We start from the raw sequence: 21,971 nt of genomic DNA, 5'->3' as shown, positions 1-21,971 counted from the left end.
TGAGTTTCTGGATGGTCCTGGAGTTGGAGCAGTTGCTGCTCCTGGCTTTGTTCTGCCATCCTTTCCAGCTCACCTCCATGCAGGGTCAGTTTGGCCCTGCTCATCAATATATTATACCATTTTCCACTCAAACACAGGAAAATGATGTTTTCCCACCACAGAATCATGGAATGGGTTGGGTTGGAAGGCACCTTGAAGCTCCTCTTGTTCCACCCCATGCCATGGGCAGGGACACCTTCCACTGTCCCAGGCTGCTCCAAGCCCCGTCCAGCCTGGCCTTGGGCACTGCCAGGGGCAGCCCCAGCTGCTGTGGGCAGCCTTTCACCACCCTCGCAGTAAAAGAGCAGCTCATCCCTTTGTCCAAGCCCAGAACAAATCCTGGTCTGAGCCAGCCTTGGCTCTGTCTCACAGGTGAGGGGAGGGAAGCAGGAGCAGCTCTTGGTCCAGGTCTAGGCCTCATCCAGGAAAAGTATTCCAGCAGGAGCAGGAACCTGTCCCTGCAGCCCAGCAGTGAAGAGCTGCCTGGGATCCCTGCCCCGTGTCCGAGGGGTGCTCAGGGAAGAGCAGAATTGCTGCAGGGCACAGACCAGACGCCGTTGTCTGGTCTCATTTTAGTCCTGTGAATTTAAGAGCAGAATCACCCGCGTGGTTTCTCTCGCTGTTCCCACCTCCCAGCCTGAGAAGGATCCTCGCCTGGCAGTCCATGGAGCACACACCTCCCTTGGAGTGGGGTGTTCCCGAGGCTGGGGCTGCTCTGGCTTGTGGCTGGCGCTCCTGGCACGGGGCACTGGGGGCACCTCGCTGCCCCCGGCGCTCCTCAGCCGCAGGATCTCCTGCTTGTACCTGCAGTGCAAGCGCCACTGTCACCATCCACAATGAGAGCTGTGGCAGTGCCACCGTCACCACTCAGGCTCCCCGGACGATGAGCCATGCCAGGAGCTGAGCCTGGCACGCAGATCCCACAGCCTTTCCCAGAGAAAGGGCATTCATGGGCTGTGCCAGGTAAGGGCAGAGCCTGACCCGGCCCACGGCAGGAGCAGGGGGATCATGCCCGGACACACCTGCCCTGCTTGTCCTCTCCCTTCCCTGCTGTTCTCCCTGCTCCAGAGCAGGATGAGCCAGGGAGAGGGGAGCACAGATCAGGGGCAGCTGGGAGGACCTAGGTTAGAACCTGTGAATAAAAGAACTTTAAAGGTTTTAGGCTTTAGATTAGACTTTGGATTTTAGGCTCCTGTGAAGGTTGCATGGAAACCTTAGAGCGCCTTCCAGTGCCTAAAGGGACTCCAAGAGAGTGGGAGAGAGACTTTGGACAATGGCATCAAGTGACAGGGCATGGGGAATGGCCTCCCACTGCCAGAGGGCAGGGCTGGATGATATATTGGGAACAAATTGTTCCCTGGTGGGGACAAATTGTCCACGGTGGGGACGCCCTGGCACAGGGTGCCCAGAGCAGCTGTGGCTGCCCCTGGATCCCTGGCAGTGTCCAAGGCCAGGCTGGACAGGGCTTGGAGCAGCCTGGGACAGTGGGAGGTGTCCCTGCCCATGGCAGGGGAGCTGGATGAATATTTATGTCACTTCAACCCTTTCCATGATTGTGATTCCTCCAAAGGATGTGTGAGCACGCAGGGCAGGACACCTGTGGTGTGTGGGGCATGTCTGTCCTGCTGCCCTGTGGCACAAGAGGTGGTGGCAGCTGCCTGCACAGCTGGAGGAGCAGTGGGACACAGGCCATGCTAGCAGCACTGTGGCAGGGCCAGCAGTGGGCAGGGGGACAGCGCTGGCACCAAGCCTGGAGAGGGATCCCCCTGTCACCTGGCCAGGTGCTGGTCGATGTACCCCTGCAGCTCCAGCACCTGCTCCTCTGCCACCACAGCCCGAGTGAGCAGCTGGCTTCTCTGCCGCTCCAGGTCCTCCTGCAGAGGCACAGAACATGGAGAAAAGGTGGTAAAAAAGAGATCTGTGTGATGGGAGTGACATTGCTCAGCCCCTCTCTGCTGCGTGAGTCTGCCTTCTGACCGCTTCCCCATCACTCCAGCCTCTCTGCCACACATCTCCCTTCTTTGGGCCACAGAGGTAGGCCCCATGCAGGTGTGGAACTTTACATCCCCAGGGAATGAGCTTTACATCTCCAGGGAGTGGTGGAGCACTCCCTCAGGTTGCTGTGGACAGGGAAAGGCAGGACATGGAAGCAAATATCCCTGCAGCCAGCAGGAACCAGACTGGGAAGCTGATTCAGCCTAGATTTGAACCAGGTTGAATAGAATCAAAGAATCATGGAATTGTGTATGAATTCACTAGAATCCAGATGTTAACCTGGCACTACCAAGGCCACCACTGACCCATGTCCCCAAGTGCCACATCCACATGTCTTATATGTCGGGGTGGTGACCCCACCACTGCCCTGGGCAGCTGTGCCAGTGCCTGACCACACTTTCCATGAAGGAATTTTCCCAATATCCAACTTGACCCTCCCCTAGCACAGCTTGAGGCTGTTTCCTCCTGTCCCTGTTCCCTGGGAGCAGAACCCGACCCCCCCGGCTGTCCCCTCCTGTCAGGAGTTGTGCAGAGCCACAAGGTCCCCCTGAGCCTCCTTTTCTCCAGGCTGAGCCCCTTCCCAGCTCCCTCAGACTCTCCTGGTGCTCCAGCCCCTTCCCAGTTCTGTTCACACTTTCCTGGACCCCTCCAGCCCCTCCATGTCCTTCCTGTTTGAGTGGCCCAAAATTGCCCCCAGGACTGGAGATGTCCCAGCAGTGCCAGCACAGGGCAGCAATCAGCCCCAGTTTATTACAGAGATGCCAAAAGGTTGTTCTGAAACGTGGGCAGGGGTGACAAGGGGCTGCTCTCCTTCCTTTAGGAGCAGGGACAGTAAAGCCAGGAGACACCACCAGCTGGGAGCTGCCAGCCTTGCTTGGAGGGCTGAGGCCAAAGGCACAGCAAGGCTCCATGGAGAGTGATCCCCAGGAGCTGCCAGAGCTCCAGGACGGTTTGGACACTGCTCCCAGGGGTGCCCAGGGTGGGATTGTTGGGGTGTCTGTGCAGGGCCAGGAGCTGGGCTGAATGATCCCTGGGGGTCCCTTCCTGCTCAGGATATTCTGTGACTCCACAGAAGTTTCCCCCTCCAGGCTGGAGCAGCCCCAGGGCAGGGGCTGAGGCAGCACATCCCTGCCTGTGGGTGGGAGATCAGCCTGGCCTCCAGCAGGCTGTTCCAGCCTTTACCTGGGTGTTGAGGGTGAATTCCCGGAGCTTCCTCCTGACCTCCGCCCAGCCCTCCTCATCCAGCTGCCTGCGACAGAGGAGCTCGCATGGATCATGCCCAGCCCCTGCACAGATCACACAGCTCCACACAGCCGCTGTCCATGCCAGCGCCATCCCCGGAACCGAGCCTTTCCTCTCCCGGTGCCCAAACCTCCTCAGGGCGTGCGGCACCAGCGGCGAGTCCCAGCCCTGCCCGCAGCCTGGGGCTCCCAGGGGCTGTGCCCAGCGCACCGGGGCAGGGAGAGCCCGGGGCTGTGCCCAGCGCACCGGGGCAGGGAGAGCCCGGGGCTGTGCCCAGCACACCGGGGGCAGGCACATCCCGGGGCTGTGCCGCATCCCGGGGCTGTGCCCAGCGCACCGGGGGCAGGCACATCCCGGGGCTGTGCCCAGCACACCGGGGGCAGGCACATCCCGGGGCTGTGCCCAGCACACCGGGGGCAGGGAGAGCCCGGGGCTGTGCCCAGCACACCGGGGGCAGGCACATCCCGGGGCTGTGCCCAGCACACCGGGGGCAGGCACATCCCGGGGCTGTGCCCAGCACACCGGGGGCAGGCACATCCCGGGGCTGTGCCCAGCACACCGGGGGCAGGCACATCCCGGGGCTGTGCCCAGCACACCGGGGGCAGGCACATCCCGGGGCTGTGCCGCATCCCGGGGCTGTGCCCAGCACACCGGGGCAGGGAGAGCCCCGAGCCGCCCCCGCGGGGCTGGCCGTGCCGGGAGCCATCCGTGCCAAAGGCTGGCGCTCGCCCTGCCGGGAGCAGGGAGCCGTTCTGGTCCCCGGGCACCAGAGAGGTGAGCTGTCTGCACAGCCCGGCGTGGGAAAGCCCTTCCCACCCCGTCCCAGCCTCGGGAGCAGAATCCAGGTCACGTCTGGTGCCGGGGGAATTCGGGCTGGGTGAAGGCAGGAATGCACTGAGCTCCCCGCAGATCCCGGCCGGGGTTCCGCGGGAGCCCGAGGAGAAGGGAGCCATGCCCAGGGCACGGTGCGGCTGGGAACCCCGGCGTGGGGCCAGCTGGGCCTGCGGTGCCTCCCAGCCCAGCCCGGCCTCTGGCAGTGGAATCGGGGCTGCGGGGACAGCGCGGCTCCCGAGGAGCCGGGTGACAGCGCACGCGTTAACCCAGCGGGATTTGGAGCGCGCGGTGTCTCCTGGCGGTTAAAAAAACCCCAAATGATGAGGTGCATCACTGAAATTCGGGTTCTGGACTTTGCATGTCTCGCTCCTGTGGTGTCTGCCCAAATTGCTGCATTTACTCACGGACCACTGCTATTTTCAGTGTGGAACGCACGGCAGAGGCTGGTTGAGGCTCGAGCTTGTGCCTGAGACAACCCTGCAGAGCCCAGGGCTCTGGCACTCACCCGCTCCTCAGTGCTGGCATCCAGCTAATGGAATATTTGACATGTTTTCTAGGTGACCATGTCTTTTAAAGGGCTGAAAAACCCCAGCTCAGGTTTCTCCTGTGCTTTGTTCCACCCCTCCACAGCTATAGCTGGTTGAGTTTTAGCAAGATAATGGAGCAGGGGGAAGAGACCCATCAAAATTTAGCAATTTCAGGGTTTGTTGGGAAGCCAGGGAGGTGTCAGCACAGTGGCACCAAAGGATTTCAGCCGAACTCCTGCACTGGGAAGGAGAAAAAACAGGACCATCCCAAACTGGTGGTGTCTCACGGGCCTTTCTCAGGTTGTGAACCACCAAAGCACTTGGGCATGTGCTTAACTTCAGCTTTTAAAGAGGTCAGTGGGGCTAAAAACATGATTAAATCAAATATGTGCTTAAGAGCTTTCTTGGATCAAGGCCCAGGGACCAAGCCTCTTCCTGCAGGAAGAGGGGACAGCTGCCTCTTCTTCCCAGAGCAGGCCCAGCAGCTCCCTTTCCCTGCTGCCTCCAGCCAGGCAAACAAAATCCCTCAATCCACACATCCATGAGAATTTGGAATGGCAGATATCCCAAGAAAGAAAGAGCACTTACTGCTCCGGAGGGGCTGGAAGGGCAGAGGCTCCTTTCAGGCTTTTCTGGAGGCAAAGGAAGAACAGAATTCCTGTAAACACGAACCCATTGCAATCCCAGATCCTGCCACTCAGAGAAATCCTGCCATGGAGGGGGTTAGGCTGGAAGGGCCTTTAAGGATGATCCCATTCCACCACCTGCCATGGCAGGGACACCTTTCCCTGTCCCAGGCTGCTCCAAGCCCCGTCCAGCCTGGCCTTGGACACTGCCAGGGATCCAGGGGAAGCCCCAGCTGCTCTGGGCACCCTGTGCCAGGGCCTGCCCACCCTGCCAGGGAACAATTCCTTCCTTACATCCAATCTAAATCTTTCCTCTTTTAGTTTAAATCCATTCCCTTTGTCCTGTCACTGTCTGCACATGCAAAAAGACATTATCCCTCTTTTCTGTACCCTTGGAAGTGGCACAAGGATTCCCAGCACTCCCACAGCCACCAGTGCCACGGCAAGGAAACCATGGGTTGGACAATCTGAAAGTTCCAGGTCTCCCATCCCCTGAATTTCTAAATAAATGCATCCTGTGCAAATCAAGACCCACATTTGCCCAGTGGGAGGACATTTCCCCATCCCTGACAGTGTCCAAGGCCACACTGGATGGGGCTTGGAGCCATCTGGTACAGCAGAAGGTGTCCCTGCCATGGCAGGGGTGAAAGAAAATGAACTTTAAGGCCCCTTCCAACCCAGACCATTGCACGATTCCATGGTTCTGTCACATGGAGAGGACTGTTGTGTCCCCTGCCTGTGCCCCAGGCACAGCAAACTCTCAGGGAGAGCATGGCTGTGGCACTTGGGGACACGGCTCAGTGGTGGCCTTGGCAGTGCTGGGGGAACAGTTGTCCTCGATGATGTGAGAGGGCTTTTCCAACCTAACCAATCCTACAAATGCCTTAAGGAAGGGGCTCATGGAACCCTTCCCAGCATGGCCCGGCTCCCTCCCTACCTGCTGCAGCTCCTGCAGCTGCATCTCCAGCTTTGCCTTTTGCTCCCGCAGGCGGTTCAGCTCCCGGGAGCTGTTCGTCAGCAGCTCTGGGTCTGTGATGGACAAGTGGAGCTCGGCAGGGCCACAGTCCATGGCACTGCTGCCCAGGGACAGGATCTGCTCCCGCTGCAGCCTGCAACCAGCACAGGGTCAGTCCCTGCCCGCCCTTCTGGGTGACACCACCAGCAGCTCTGCTGCTCCTGAGGGTGCCACTCACTGGGACCTGCTGGTTCTGGCCACCTGCAAAGGAAAAGTGGGAGAGTTTCTGAAGGGAGCTTGTCCTAGAGCTATTTGTGGCTTTTCTACCACGAGTATTTCTGCTGCTTCCCACAGCCCAAGCTGCCGAGAGAGCTGAGAGCGCTGCAGGGACGGGCTGGGAGGTGGAGCTATTTGCGGTACCTCTGCCTTTCCACACCATCCACCGTGGGATCAATCTCTCACCCTGCATTTTGAGTGGGAGGAACATATGTGCAAAGCAGCTCCATGGGGTCCAGAGCACCCTGATGTGCAGCTGGAGGCAGCTTGATGCTGGATTGCCAGGAGCAGGGAGATAAATGCGCATTCCAGATCCTCTGCTCCACCTGGGAGCCCTGCCTGCCTCCTCCCAGGCAGGGGACGGCTGCTCGGGGGCTTTTCCAGCTGGCCCTAAGGAGGAGGTGGCTGAGGTTTACCCATAGGCAATCAGCAGGTTCTCGTGCTTCTTGGCCAAGTCCTTCATGCGTTTCCTGTAGCCCCGGGCTGCCCGGGCCAGCTGCTCTTCCCGGCACTTGTAGGAGGCCTGGATGTCCCTGAGCATGCTGTCCACAAAGTTCTTCATGGCAGCGTGGCCAGCTGGGGCTTTGCTGTGTCCCGTCACACTGCTGGGTTTGCTGTCCATGTAGTTCTGTAAATGCACAGAGAGGGAAATCCAGGGGGAATGGCTTCCCACTGGGTTAGATGGGATGTTGGGAAGGAATTGTTCCCTGAGAGGGTGTGAGGCCCTGGCACAGGGTGCCCAGAGCAGCTGGGGCTGCCCCTGCACCCCTGAAAGTGTCCAAGGCCAGGCTGGATGGGGCTTGGAGTCACATGCTCTAGTGGAAGGTGTCCCTGCCCGTGGCAGGGGTGGCACTGGATGATCTTTAAGGTCCCTTCCAACCCAAACCATGATTCTGTGGCAGCCCCCCCCATGCACCCAGATTTCCTGTATGGCCACACAAAATTATCAGTGAGCTTCTGCTGGGACCTTTCTTGATCAGATTACAGGGATTAAAAAAGCCCTTTCTTTATGTATTTACTCCAATTTATTGGCTGCAGCCTACAAGAGGAGGGCGCCAGTATGGAGACGCCTGAGGGAACAGCTGGAGCTGTGTCAGGGCAGGGTCAGGCTGGAGATCAGGAAAGGTTCTTCCCCAGAGGGCGCTGGGCACTGCCCAGGCTCCCCAGGGAATGGGCACGGCCCCGAGGCTGCCAGAGCTCCAGGAGTGCTTGGACAGCGCTGCCAGGGATGCCCAGGGTGGGAATGTTGGGGTGCCTGTGCAGGGCCAGGAGGTGGATCCATGATCTTTGTGGATCCCTTCCCACTCAGGATATTCCATGGTTCTGTGGTCCCTCCTGGGCCAGGAGGGCCCCGGGTTGGGGGTACCCACTGCCAGGTCGCTGAGGCACTGTGCCAGCCGGGCGCGATACTCCTCGTTCAGCTCCTTCAGCTGCAGCTGCAGCCGGGAGTTCTCCGCCTCCACCTCCCGGAGCTGGCCCTGGGACGAGAGCAGCACCTGGCACAGCAAACAGAAATCCTGCTGGCCTGGTCCTCCGGCCAGGGAGCAGGAACTGAGACACTTCCCGAGAGCTGAGGGTCTTCATTTCCAGATATTTGGCTTCACTAGAGCTGGGAAGGTCCTGGATTTTCAGAGGAATCCACTGGAAATATTTATAATCCCTATTCCCCTGCCACTTTCTGTCATTTGCCACCCCCCCACCCCGGTGATTCCACCAACTCTTTCTGAAAACCAGTGAGCAAAATTCCTCCCACCAGCTTTGCAAGCAGCACTTCCACCACGTGCAGGAGGAAACTGCACGGGGAGAACCTCGGTGTGACAAACTCCCTGGAGAGGGAGAGGTGCTGGAGCAGCTGGATTAAAGGCACCCCAGCCCCGGCAGCTCGGGAGGAGGCGGGTGGGGCGGGCAGCCCGTGCTCACCGCTGAGTGCTCCGCCAGCCCCGGCCGCCTGGCCCCGACCGCTCCCTTCGCCTCCTGCAGCTCCTTCCCCAGCGCCAGCCTGGACACACAGCGGGAAACTGCGTTTATTTGAACTGCCCAAACTCCTTCTCCATCCCTGGAAGTGTTCAAGGTCAGGCTGGATGGGGCTTGGAACAACCTGGGATAGTGGAAGGAGTCCCTGCCCATGGCTTTAGGGTCCCTTCCAACCCAACCCTTTCTGGGGTTCTGTGATTCTCCATAGGTCCAACACAGGCAGCTTTGGGAAGAAAATCACTTTGGAATGACAGAAATCTCCTAGCAGCAGCTGCCAGCCTCCAAATGTGTGTAAACCAGTGCCACAAAACCTCCCCCCACTGAGGATGACCACCCTCCACAGCTGAGAGGGTCAAGTCCTGTAGCATTCCCACTGGAGCAGCCTTTCCTGGGACACTAACCCCATTCTAAAGTGATAGAAAACCCACTCTGTGGGTAAGGGCTGGGCTGGATTACTCTCTGGGATGGCACACATTAGCTGTGTGTCACAGAGAGTGGATTTTCAAGGTGTCCCTGAACACCACCAACTTTCCACAATCTGACAGCTCTGAAGAGCCTTGAAAACATCAGGTTTTCCTTCCAGGCCTCATTCCTTCCCTGTACCCCCCAAAGACAGGCTGCCTCCTCTCCTGCTCCTGTGGGTCAGATCCAGTCCCACAAACACCTGGCCAAGCAGAGGGACACTCACACTCGCTCCTCCAGCTTCTGCTGCTGCTCATTGTGCGCTTTCTTCAGTTTTTCCAGCTCCACTTTTATGTGATCCTGGTTTCCAAGCAACTGAGGGACAAACGAAGAGGAAGATGAGGCAGAAGGCTGAGCGAAGAGAGGACAAAGTGAGGAGAACCTCGAGCTGAGCCCTTGTCCAGCTGAGCAGTGCCATGCTGGGGGAGGCACTGGTTTGACTGGGAGGGGCTGGTGCCCTGGAGCAGGCAGGAATGGTGTCTGCTGCTCAGCCAGGGCACGTGGAGGTGCACATGTGTCGCTCTCCCGAGGAAAACGCTCACGTTGAGAGTCAGATTCCCAGCAGGAGCCGGTGGCGGAGCCCAAGCTGGTTCTGCAAGGGCTGCAGATGGGGAGGAGGCAGGGACCATCTCTGTGCACTCAGTTTTGGGTGCTTCATCACCCCCAGATTTCTCAAGTGTGAAAAAGAAGGAAAAAAGTCTCCTCTGCACTTGTTGGCTTCTAAGCTCCTGTCTGTGTTCCCCCTGCCAGGGCATGGACCCAGGGAATCACCTCTGCCCTCCTCAGCTTTGCCTGCACATCTGGAGTTATTCCTGTCTCGTTTTGCAACTCCAGAGTTTAAAAAAAGGATTTAAAATGAATCAAGGCATCAGCTGATCCACAAAACTCAAGTTAGCACCAGGAGGTGCCAGCCGCAGTTGGAATCAATCCCCCTTTGCTTCCCAGGGATCCTGCAGCAGACCCCTGCACACTCACCTTTCCTTCCAGCTCCTGCTGCTCATGTTCAGAGGCAGCTGCATCCTCGGGCTGGTTTGGGGAGAGAGAAGAAGGGCCCTGATAGATCCCTGTTCTCTGAGGGGCTGGTGGAAGGGCAGAGTCCCTCACCTTCCCCCTGCGAGCAGAGCGGGGCTGTCCTGCTGCTCTCCCTCTTCCCAGCCCCGGGGAGGATTGATGGGCCCAGCCAGGGGAGAGGCTGCTCTCTTTGGCCAGGCTGAGCAGCTCCTGGGTCAGCTCCTCATTCCTCATCACCTGCAAGGTCAAACAAGAAGGAAAAAACTTCTGAAATCCCCCTCTGATCAGCACATCCCTGCTGCTCCTGGTGTGTGCTCCAGGCAGGCACTCTCTCCCCTCCCCTCCCCAAATCAAGTTTTAATTTTGGTTCTGTCTCCTATATCCAAAGATACCAGTGATTTTCTGCTTCTCATGGAAATGCACTGCCAGGCAGCAGGGTTATTCCCATGGAATGTTATCCCTCTGCACATCTCACATTCAAATCCAGACCCCAGTGCCAGCCCTGACACAGCTCTGCCACCACCTCTGCAGGCCTCCAGCTCCCTCCTCGCCCCCACCCTGCACCCTCCGTTCAACTTCCCAACACTTCAGGAACGTCCTTCCCCATGGAGCAGCTTTGAGCAGTGCTGGGCTCCACAGTGCAAGGAGAAGGGCCAAGTCTTCTCCATCCATCCATCCCTCATCCATCCATCCATCCCTCATCCATCCCTCTATCCCTGTCCATCCCTCCACCCATCCATTCCTGTCTGTCCATCCATCCATCCCTCATCCATCCATCCATCCATCCATCCATCCATCCATCCCCCATCCATCCATCCATCCATCCATCCATCCATCCATCCATCCATCCCCCATCCATCCATCCATCCCCCATCCATCCATCCATCCATCCATCCATCCATCCATCCATCATCAATCCATCCATCCATCCATCCATCCATCCCTCCACCCATCCATTCCTGTCTGTCCATCCATCCATCATCCATCCATCCATCCCTCCACCCATCCATTCCTGTCTGTCCATCCATCCATCCATCCATCCATCCATCCATCCATCCATCATCCATCCATCCATCCCCCATCCATCCATCATCCATCCATCATCCATCCATCCATCCATCCATCCATCCATCCATCCATCCATCCCCCATCCCTCCCTCCCTCCCTCCCTCCAGATGACAGTTCCCAGCTGGGTTGCGGTGCCTCCCCCAGCCCCAGCCCCCAGCTCGGTGTGGGCAGCGGGACTCGGAGCTGGTGTGGAGTGACACATTTCCAAAAGATAAAGAGGACGTGAATGAGAAAAGCTCCGTTTCAGGTGATCTGGAGGGAACGCTGGGGGAATTCATGTCTCCCAGGAGGGTTTCTGTGTAGATAACAAAGCTCCGATGGGGTTTATGACTGGGGACAAGCTTGAGTAATTGTTACCATGGCAGTGAATCGGGAGGATGGGAGGCAGAGGTCATCTGAGTCATCCGTGGAGAGAATAGCTTATCAAAAGATAGCACGGGGTGGGCTGGGGGAGAACGAGGGGAAAGGAGGCTGACAAAGAGGTGAGATATACAGCTGTGAAACCTGACAGCTCCGCAGAGACAGCTCCGCTTGTTCCCGGGCCCGCAGCGATCCATCTGCAGCTGCCAGCGCTGACAATTTGATCGCAGGGGTCACAAGGACCGGTTTAGCCAAAAAAAAAAAAAAAAAAAAAGAAACAACAAAAAGGGGCAGTCCCCGGTTTGAGTTGGGCTTCGCTGCCTTTCCTGAGCTCCCGAGCCTGGCGTGGCTCCAGGGAAAACCCCGGCGTGGAACCCAGAGCGCGTTTGGGTCCCCTCGGGGGCTGCCGCCGCAGCCGGCGCGAGCCTGGGGACAAAAGGAGAAGGAAACGGAGAGCCAGGAAAGAGCAGAGCCTTGAATAGGAAGAATTTACAGCGAGTCAGAGAACAGGCACCGAGTGCCTGCCTGGCATCTCCTGCGAGGCGCTTCCCGAGGGCTGGGCAGGGCCGCTCCCGAGGCCGGGGCGGACGCGGGCGATGCGCGGATCCCGCAGACAAAGGAGCCGCCGCGATCCAGGGGCTCCGGCTGCTCCCGGACCAGGGGCCGTGAATGAGCTCGCCGAGCTGCTCCTGCGCCAAGCAGCCATGACAACATATTGGCAAGGTCACAAGTAGCACTTGTAATTGGGAATGTGTAAAAGGTTCATTGTCTCCCCCAGAAGAGCGCCGGGGAAGGGGAGGGGGCAGAACCGCAGGCTGCTTTTCCCATTTCCTTTGGGAAAGTCCGCACTGGGAAAATAATGAGCAAGAGGCCCATGTCCCGACAAGTCCCAGGCTGCCAAGTCGGAGCCTCGCTGGCTTCAGGCAGGGATTTTTGGGAGTCGGAGCCAAGGAACTGGGGTAAACTCCTCGGCACATGGAGGACATCCAAGGAATTCACCTCTGGCTTCTGGCCCCGCTTCAGCGCTTCTTGGAGCAACCTGGCCTGGGAGAAGGTGTCCCGTGGCAGGGGCTGGAATCAGATGGGATTTAAAGTCCCTCCTACCCCAAAGCATTCCTTGACTCTATGGCTCCTCAGGATGCTATCTGGCACAGAACTGAATCCACGTGCTTTCACCCTCTGAACCATCCCAGGATCCATGTGAAAACTGTGTGTCATTACCTCCAACCCGCGAAACCCATCATTTAGAGATGTCAGCTGCCTGAAAATCCAATTTTTGACAAACACATTGCACCCCCTTGGGGCAAGAAGCAGCTGAGAGCGCGGATGGCTGAGCTGTTCCTCCCTGAGCCCGGCACGGACCGGAGCAGAGCGGCTCTGCCTCGTGCTCCAGTGGGATGGCAGGGTGGGATCACCCCCTGCAAGAGCTGAGTTCTCCTCCTTGAGAGAAATTCCCATTTCTCAGCTTCTGGGAGACGAACGATCTCTTCCCAAGGGTCACTAACTCGCTGGTGATCATTGTCCTGCTCTGCCAGAGCCCATCCAGGCACGCTGGAGCAGAGCAGCATTCCTGCTGCACATCTTCCCAGCACAGCTCGGCATGGAAAACCGGGTCACTGAGCTGAGGCAGCCAAACTATCTGCTGGGGGAGGGAGGGAGCAGGAGCGTGTCAGTCATTCCATCCCATTCAAAAAGAAGGAGAAGCGGGAGGAGGGAGAGGAGGGGACAGAGGAAGGACTATTCAAGTAGCCAAAGAAATACACAAATCTGGGTCCAAAAGCCTCTGGTTAATCATTGCTGAGCTAGCAGTCAGCGGGACGGTGTCTGTCTCTTAAGGAACCGTCAGAAACTTGCTCGAATTTGGTGTTTTTATAAAGTTTTCGACCTGAAAGCTGCCGGGCCCCTTCCCGCCGCCGCCTGAAATGAGAGCGGCTCCAATCCGTTCACGTGCAGGCTGCGCAAGCCAAGCAGAAAAAAGGGAAACAAAGCGCGCTGGCAGCGCCGAGGCACCGGCCCCGGGCAGCCCCGCCGTGACCTCCGGGCAGCGCCGTGGGGCCGCCGGGGGAGCGGGAGGGCTCTGCCCGCGGGGTGCCGGGGGACGAACGGGTCAGCACTGCCCTGTCCCCAGCCCTGTCCCCAGCTCTGTCCCCAGCCTGTCCCCAGCCTGTCCCCAGCCCTGTCCCCAGCCTGTCCCCAGCTTTGTCCCCAGCTTTGTCCCCAGCCCTGTCCCCAGCCCTGTCCCCAGCCTGTCCCCAGCTCTGTCCCCAGCCCTGTCCCCAGCCTGTCCCCAGCTCTGTCCCCAGTCTGTCCCCAGCCTGTCCCCAGCTCTGTCCCCAGCCTGTCCCCAGCCTGTCCCCAGCCCTGTCCCCAGCTCTGTCCCCAGCCCTGTCCCCAGCCTGTCCCCAGCTCTGTCCCCAGCCTGTCCCCAGCCTGTCCCCAGCCCTGTCCCCAGCTCTGTCCCCATCCCTGTCCCCAGCCTGTCCCCAGCTCTGTCCCCAGCCTGTCCCCAGCCTGTCCCCAGCCCTGTCCCCAGCTCTGTCCCCAGCTTTGTCCCCAGCTTTGTCCCCAGCCCTGTCCCCAGCCCTGTCCCCAGCCTGTCCCCAGCTCTGTCCCCAGCCCTGTCCCCAGCCTGTCCCCAGCTCTGTCCCCAGTCTGTCCCCAGCCTGTCCCCAGCTCTGTCCCCAGCCTGTCCCCAGCCTGTCCCCAGCCCTGTCCCCAGCTCTGTCCCCAGCCCTATCCCCAGCCTGTCCCCAGCTCTGTCCCCAGCCTGTCCCCAGCCTGTCCCCAGCCCTGTCCCCAGCTCTGTCCCCATCCCTGTCCCCAGCCTGTCCCCAGCTCTGTCCCCAGCCTGTCCCCAGCCCTGTCCCCAGCCTGTCCTCGCTGCCAGGGCAGGTCTGCGGGCCCTGTGAGGAGGAGCTGTGTTACATCAAATCCCCAGACACAATCCCAGGGCCAGGCTGCGCCATGTCACAGAGGCTGGCCATGTCCTGGCCGGGTGTGGTGGGACCCTGAGCCCCCCTGGGCTGGGCTGAGCCCCAGCGTGGGCAGCAGGAGGGGAGATTCTGTCCCCTCAGGTGAGACCCCACCTGCAGAGCTGCCCCCAGCCCTGGGACCCAGCACAGGAAAGACCTGGATCTGCTGGAGCTAGTCCAGAGGAGGCCATGGAGATGCTCCGAGGGCTGGAGCTCCTCTGCTCTGCAGCCAGGCTGGGAGAGCTGGGGGTGCTCAGCTCAGGGAGACCTCAGAGCCTAAAGGGGCTCCAGGAGAGCTGCAGAGGGACTGGGGACAAGGGATGGAGGGACAGGACACAGGGAATGGCTTCCCACTGCCAGAGGGCAGGGATGGATGGGATATTGGGAATTAGGAATTGTTCCCTGGCAGGGTGGGCAGGCCCTGGCACAGGGTGCCCAGAGCAGCTGGGGCTGCCCCTGGATCCCTGGCAGTGCCCAAGGCCAGGCTGGACAGGGCTTGGAGCAGCCTGGGATGGTGGAAGGTGTCCCTGCCCAGGCAGGGGTGGCACTGGATGATTCTTGTGGATTTGGTGACCTTTAAGAGGTCCCTCAACAAGAACCTTGGTACATTGCATGAGAAGCCTCCCAGGACCTGAGCAGTGACAGGGATGCACAAATGAAAGCCAAGCAAGGCACCTGCAACCAGGGAACGTGAGTTGGATCTGGATCTGTGGGATGAGCCCTGGGATGAGCTCTGGGATGAGCCCTGCAGCCTCCCTCACCTCCTTGTCCAGCTCTCTGCCGAGGGCCAGGTAATTGCTCTTCAGGATGATGAACTCCTCCCCCAGCTCCTGCCGGCTGCTCTCCAGGGTGTGCAGGCGCTCCCACAGGGAATCCCGCTCCTCCCTGAGCCCGGCCCTGTCCTGCTCCAGCTCCTGCACCCGCGTCTCCAGCGCCTGCATCTGCACAGGGACAGCAGGGTCAGAGCAGCACAGCCAGCAGCAAAACCAGAGAGGATTTCACGGGAGCTCCTCGGGATCTGGGCTGCTGGGGGGAATTCAGCTCCCTCGAAAGCCAGGAGGAGATTGCAAGCAGGGTAAAGGTGGGTGTGTTAGGAACTGCAGTGCTGGGGAAGGTACTGGCAGGGCTAAAATTGGCTGTTCCCAATTCGGGTACCATCGTTTTCAGCTGGAAGTTCTCTGTCTCATAATGCTCCTTCATTTTGTTTGTCTCGATCTGGAGATCCACGAGGTCTTTGGAAATCTGGGAGACACAAAAGTCAGTGAAGGCCATGGATGGATTCTGAGGCCAACGCGATGTTTGATCACAACACAGTCCCCCCAGAAGGAGGAATTCTCCCCAGATTTCCCACTGTGGATCTACTGGTCATCACAGCTCAGTTCCCTCCAACTCCCAAAGTTTTACCTTCAGTTTTTCCTCTTCACTGAGGACCATCCTGGCTGGGAAGTCTGTCCTGGAGCCAGAGAGCTTCCCCATCTTCTCCTGTGGGTCTCCAGGCTGGTGCATCTCCTGGTTCCTGTGCTCCAGCTGCACCTGGAGGCACAGAGCAGCTCCAGCTGGGCCCTCCTCTCCCCCTGCCCCTGGCCCACCAGTGCTGCTGGAAGAGCTCAGCACATCCAGCTTTTCAGGGCCTGAGCAAATGCCAGCCAGGCTTTCCAGCAGCCATTTCTCCCCTGTGGTTGGGATTTCCTTGGCAGAGTGCTGGTTCCATGAGCTGGGGAGGGGCTGCAGGCCTTCATACCTGGATTTTTGGGCAGCAAGGTGCTCTGTCAGAATACTCACGCTCTCATTCTCTGCAATAATTCCAAGATCCATGTGCTCAGGGGCCAGGGGCTCTGCACAGGGCTGGGCAGGCAGCGACTGAGAAGCCGGGGAAGGATCTCTAAGGAACTTCTCCTGGGAGGTCCAGCACTGTTGCTACCAACTCTGGTTACCAGAGGCTTCCACCTGGATTTTAAGGTGGCTCCAACCCTTACAGCCACCCTGGGAGCTGCTGGAGGGAGAGCACTGGCACTTCCCAGGAGGATTCTGTATTCCCAGCGCAGCCCAGAGCAGACACTGGAAGAGGCAGCTCGGAACACCCCCAGGGCAGGCAGGGAGGGGGTACCAGCCCCTGTAGGGACCATTCCCAAACCTGGCTGCAGGGATGGCCTCCATCTCCAGGGCAGGGCTATTCCAGTGCTTTAGGGGCTGACAAGTGATGGGGAAAGGGACTTTTTACACGAGCCAGCAGTGATAGGACAAGGGGGGAGATTTTAAAGTAATAGAGAAGAAATTGAGAATGAATAAAGAGAAGGGATGGATGGGATATTGGGAAGGAATTGTTCCCTGGCAGGGTGGGCAGGCCCTGGCACAGGGTGCCCAGGGCAGCTGGGGCTGCCCCTGGATCCCTGGCAGTGTCCAAGGCCAGACTGGACAGGGCTTGGAGCAGCCTGGGACAGGGGAAGGTGTCCCTGCCGTGGCAAGGGGTGGATCTGGATGGATTTTAAGGTCCCTTCCCACCCCAACCATTCCATGGTTCCATGATTCCAAGGTCTGATTAACCCAATAATCAACCCAATAAACCATCCACCTGCTCCAAGCCCATCCCATAGTATCTGATTCTCTTCCAGGAAACTTCCTCCGGATCTCTGCAGTTCTTGAATCTCCTCTGCCAACAGGGTGCTCCAGAGGTCCCAGGATCTCTGAGTTCTTGCTGCTGGGTGCAGCAAAGACCTATCCCAATTCACCCCTTCACATCAGAGCTGCTGTGTGGAAAAAGATGTCTTAAAGCAAAGCATGCACTGGAACAGGCCTGGATTAGCCCAGACAGTGCCAAATCTGGGCTCTGCTGGTCTGGGGGCTGCTGCTGGCTCCAAACAGGGACCTGGAATGGTCCAGGCTGGAATGGGACAAATCCCACAACTAAAAGTGTTTTGAGAATCTCCAGGGTCAGAGTGAGGGTGACAGGGAGTGCAGGGCAGAGTGGATAACCTGGAAAGCCTGGACTGAGAGAGCTTCAGAGGGCACTTCCAACTCAAACTCTTCCATGACTCTAAATGAATTCCAGCTCTTAATCTCCTCATTTCAGGCTTATTATTGCTGCTATTTCTGGAGAGTGGGTGAGTTTAGGTAAGAATCTGTCTCCCACAGAAAAAAAAGCTTTGACAATATAATGTTCAAAAAAGCCCCAAGCTCTGAATAACTCCTCAGGGTCTGTCAGAGCTCAGCAGATGAGAGGGAGAGGGGCCACTCTGACAGAGCTCCACGAAAGCAGAGCTCCTCACCTGTCCCAGGCTGCTGCAGGAGACCCCAGAGCCCCCAGTGAAGGTGCTCAGAGGCCAGAGCCAGGGGCTGAGCACTTCGGGGGGCTCGGGGGAAGGAGAAGCGAGCAAACCGTGCAATTACGGCTTGCTTTTCTGCAAAAGAATTTAACAGACCTGAAGTAATTTTATTAAGGTAATGGAAGTGTTGATGAGAATTCACAGTCTCTTCACACCCAGCGCCGATTCACACCCTGCCCACGCTCTCGAAGGGGCTCGGGCACCCGGGGGAGCCGAGCAGCAGCTCCGCTCCCCGAGGGGTCTCAGCCCCACATGGACACGCCAAGGATGAGCACCCCCGTCCCGCAGCCCCGGGATGCTGTCCCGGACCCCGAGACCCTGGTTTGGGGGGAACAGCCCCGTCCATCCCACGGCCGCTCCCTGAGCCGCAGCGAGCCCGTTCCAATTAACGGCAATTAACGCATGCAAACACGGCGTTATTTATGCAGGAAAAACCTGTGTGGCAGGTGCCCTACCGGCACCAGGAGTGACAGTGAGCACTTCTCCCAGGGGCTGGGAACACCACAAAAAGCGGATTCGGGCTGAGAGATGAAGTGTTGGGGTGTCACTGAATCTCCACCACCATTCCGGACTAATCCACACAACCCCACCAGAGCCAAATCCCGGCTCTGTCCTGAGGGGTTTTCACTCTCCCTGTCACGTACACCTTAAACCCAGCCCCGGGAGCGCGGCTTTGGGACACGGAACCGCTCCCAAACCCACGGAGCTCCAGGGGAGGCTTTGGGGCTCGCAGTCCCCGCACCGAGCCCGTTGCTTGTTGTCGCCTCTCCCCCAGCCCTGGCAGCGCTCGCAGGGTCACACTCGGCCCTGTGCCCCCCGGGGGGAGCAGCCCCCGCCCTCCGCAGCTCTCGGCGGAGCCGCACGGCCTCAGCGCAGCGATGGCTCCATCTGGCTTCCAGCGCCAGCAAAGGGAGTCTGAGTCCGCTCCTGGATCTGCCAGACACCTCCCGGGATGCCGGGGGAGCCCGCTGCCAGCCGGGATGCCGGGGGAGCCCGGTGCCTCCCGGGATGCCCGAAGTGCCCGCGCCTCGCTGCCCCAGGGATGGGGAATCCCTGGGCACTCGGCTCCCACCGATCCCCCCCAGCACATTTTCTCTTTATATCCAACCTAAATCCACCCTCTCCCAGTTTAAAATTGCCACCCTTTCTCCCGGCGTGAGGAAAAGCTTTTCTCTGTCACTTTTCCAAGCTCTCAGGCTGCCACAAGGAATTCTCCAGGCTGGACAGCCCCAGCTCCCCCAGCCTGGGGAAGGGAGAGGAGGAGGGAGCTGCAGAACCTCTCTCAGCTCCCTCAGAAGAACAGCAAAGGTTCTTCCAGCCCCCAACCACCTCCAGGGTCCCCTCTGGATCTGCTCTGCCTCCCCCAGGCCTGCCCTGTCCTGGGATGCCATCCTGGGGGGGTGTTTGTGTGCTCCGGGGGAGTGAGGGGGGAACCAGCACCCTGCCCTGCTGAGCTCCCCTCTGGTGGCGCAGCCCAGGGGATGCTGCGTTTGTGGGTTGCTGTGGGAAAGGGATTTGTAGAGTTTTTAGGGTTGGATAGGAGGCTTAGACGGGATGTGTTTCTATATAAACGTTGAGGTAAGAAATGCCTCTCAGATGCCCCATCCCTGGGTCAGAAAAGGGTATTGTCCGACAGGCTGCCAGCACCCATTGCCACCCCACGTCCCATTTGTCACCCCCTGGCACCTTCAGGCGCTTCCCTGCAGGGCTGGGAGGAGACTTGGGATGGGGCAGGCAGGGAGGCGCTGGAGGATGGGGTGGGGCTGTGATCAGGGGCAGGAGGAAAGCTCTGCTCCCTGTGCCGCCCTCTCGCTGTCCCTCAGGAGGAAAGCTCTGCTCCCTGTGCCGCTCTCGCTGTCCCTCAGGAGGAAAGCTCTGCTCCCTGTGCCGCTCTCGCTGTCCCTCAGGAGGAAAGCTCTGCTCCCTGTGCCGCTCTCGCTGTCCCTCAGGAGGAAAGCTCTGCTCCCTGTGCCGCTCTCGCTGTCCCTCAGGCGGAAAGCTCTGCTCCCTGTGCCACTCTCGCTGTCCCTCAGGAGGAAAGCTCTGCTCCCTGTGCCGCTCTCCCCCCCGTCCCTCCACCCAGGCACCCCGAGGACCAGGCTGCTCCCTCCGTGTCCGGGTCTGCAGAGCTGACACGGCACATGGAAAACACCACTCCCCTCCCCCTGCCCGCCCTGGCACTGCCCTCAGGATGAGGTGGGCACGGTGGCTGCCTCCCCTCCCTCTGCTCTCTCCCCAGCCCAGTTTCACTCTGACAGCTGCTGCTCTCCTGCCCTTCCCTGCCTTCATGCGCCTCCAAACCCCCGCTCCCAGGGCCCCTCTTTCCCCCACACCTCAGTGTTTGGGAATTATCTCATCTTTGCCTCCAGCTATGGCACTGGCCTCCCTGAGTCACATCCTGGGGACATCCTCACTTCTCCCAGTCCAACCAGTCTGGCCAGGCTGGTGCTGGTGGCACAGCGGCCACGTGGGCCACCAGGGCAGAACTGGCATCCCTGGAGCTGCCAGAACATCGGGCACATTTCCCAGCCTCCCACACGAGGGTCGGCAGCCGTGGCAGGGCAGGAGGTGGCACTCAGAGATGCCCATGGGGACCTTTGCCAGCAGCTGCCATCACGCCCCAGTGCCCATCTCCAGTAGCAGAGACCAGGGTGACCAGAAATGTGGGTGAGCACCAGGCACAGTGCCACTCCTGGGGCTGAGTCCCTGCTGGTGTCCCCAGGAGAGTGGCACGAGCCCTGTGGTGCTGGTGTCACCTCTCCCCTCTCCATGGGGCAGGTTTTTGGTCCTGAACGAGGAGCAGGAGCGCTGGTTACCGTGGCAACATGAGATGCTCTCCTCCAGACAGGGACAATATTTGGCAAGATCTGCTAAAAATACTCCCTAACTCAGCTGTGACAGTGCCACACGTGTCACCTCCCTGCTCCCTAGGGCTCGTTGGGTGGTGCTGTCCCTGCTGGTGTCCAGAGTGTCCCTGGTCACTCACCCTGCCTGGTGGGGACCTCCCGGGGTCCCACAGCAGATGTGGCCCAGCACTGTCCCCTCCCCACGTCAGCCAGCCCTGGGACAGAGCAGGGACAACAGGGACAGCTGGTGGCATGTCCCACCCAAAGGGACTGGGAAGCTCCCTGGGCAGGGACCTGCAGGAGCTGCTGGCGAAGGTAAATGATTCCTTAGAGTTTAAATAGGCTTAAAAACTACTTTTTAATGATTTTGCTGCTTTTCCTAATACCATTACAGCCTTCTCCATGGCAACCAGGGGAGGGGCTCAGACTTTGGTCCGGGCTGGGAGTTCATCTGCTGGAGCTGCAGTGGTGGGGGGATCACACGGGGGGTCCACACTGGCCAGGGACACGCCGGGAAGGGGACTGGCGTGGCAGGGACCCAAGGCCAGGTCCCCACGGTGGACCCACCCCACGGTGGACCCCCCCCATGGGGGGCTTGGGGTGCAGGGACCAGAAGCTGCAGGGTCCCGGCCTCTCCTGCCACAGGAGACATCTGGAGACCAGGCTGCCAGGGAGGTTTAGGGGTGCAGACAGGCCTGAAGGAGATGCCTCAAGGATCTCTAAAGGTGGAGATGGGTCCAGCTCCTCCCTGCACCACAACCACTCTGGGAAGGGATTTCCTTATTTACCCTCCTTATTTTGATATTTCCCCAGGGAGGGCTGCTGGAGGCAGGGATAAACCTGCTCCCAGCTGCAGGCAGGGCTTGTTTAAACTTCCCAATGAGGTTTTGTGGGTTTTGGCTGGCTGACCTGTGCTGGTTCAGCTCTTTTTAGCTTCCAGATTGATTACACCTTGTGTCAATATGTGCTCAGTGCCTATTAGTGGGTGCATGTATCCCTATCCCTCATTTCTCCCTCCTGATCTATAAATTCCCAGAAGACAGGATTAAAATAGAGGGGGAGGAGGATTCCACTCTGGGCCAAAAGGGAAGAGGGAAAGCAGAGCCTGTGGGAAAGTTGGGTGGCAAGGCTGGAGCCTGGATATTTCTCTCCAACCCCTCTTCTGTGGGCATGGCAGTGCCTGGTGAGGAGCCGAGGTGTGGTCTGTGAGCTGGGGAAGTGCCAGGCTCCCAGGGGAAGGGGCAAGGTGGGAGTGTGGTGGGGTGCCCGTGGTGTGGGAATGGTGGGGAGAGAATCCCTGCTCCTCCCAAAGCAGCCTGGGGGAACCAGGGTTGGGAAGGGCAACTGCAGGGCAGAGATTGCTGGTCCTGGAGCTGCGGGTGTGAGAGGTGCCAGCCCGGGGCAGCTCCAGGGAGGAGGGGACAGGGGAAGGTTTAGCCATGGCTTTTCTATCTGGCCACA

General features: G+C 59.3%; 1 protein-coding gene across 1 annotated transcript; it reads right to left on the bottom strand.

The window, feature by feature from the left end:
* Positions 1-291: 291 nt before the first annotated feature.
* Positions 292-16,402, bottom strand: CCDC78 (coiled-coil domain containing 78). Its single transcript, XM_038151306.1, has 14 exons — positions 16,124-16,402; positions 15,746-15,874; positions 15,497-15,583; positions 15,103-15,282; positions 9,906-10,178; positions 9,157-9,245; positions 8,415-8,493; positions 7,865-7,990; positions 6,911-7,122; positions 6,201-6,372; positions 5,226-5,269; positions 3,217-3,283; positions 1,813-1,913; positions 292-843 (listed from the first exon to the last, which is right to left on the bottom strand). Exons 1-14 carry the CDS (start codon positions 16,154-16,156, stop codon positions 612-614), a joined length of 1,824 nt encoding a protein of 607 aa, XP_038007234.1. The 5' UTR covers positions 16,157-16,402; the 3' UTR covers positions 292-611.
* Between the last annotated feature and the right edge of the window lie 5,569 nt (positions 16,403-21,971).

The sequence above is a fragment of the Motacilla alba genome, chromosome 14 (assembly GCF_015832195.1).
Source record: "Motacilla alba alba isolate MOTALB_02 chromosome 14, Motacilla_alba_V1.0_pri, whole genome shotgun sequence".
NCBI lineage: Eukaryota > Metazoa > Chordata > Aves > Passeriformes > Motacillidae > Motacilla > Motacilla alba.
Note: the sequence above shows the minus strand (reverse complement) of the source record. Positions and strands in the feature narration are given on the sequence as shown.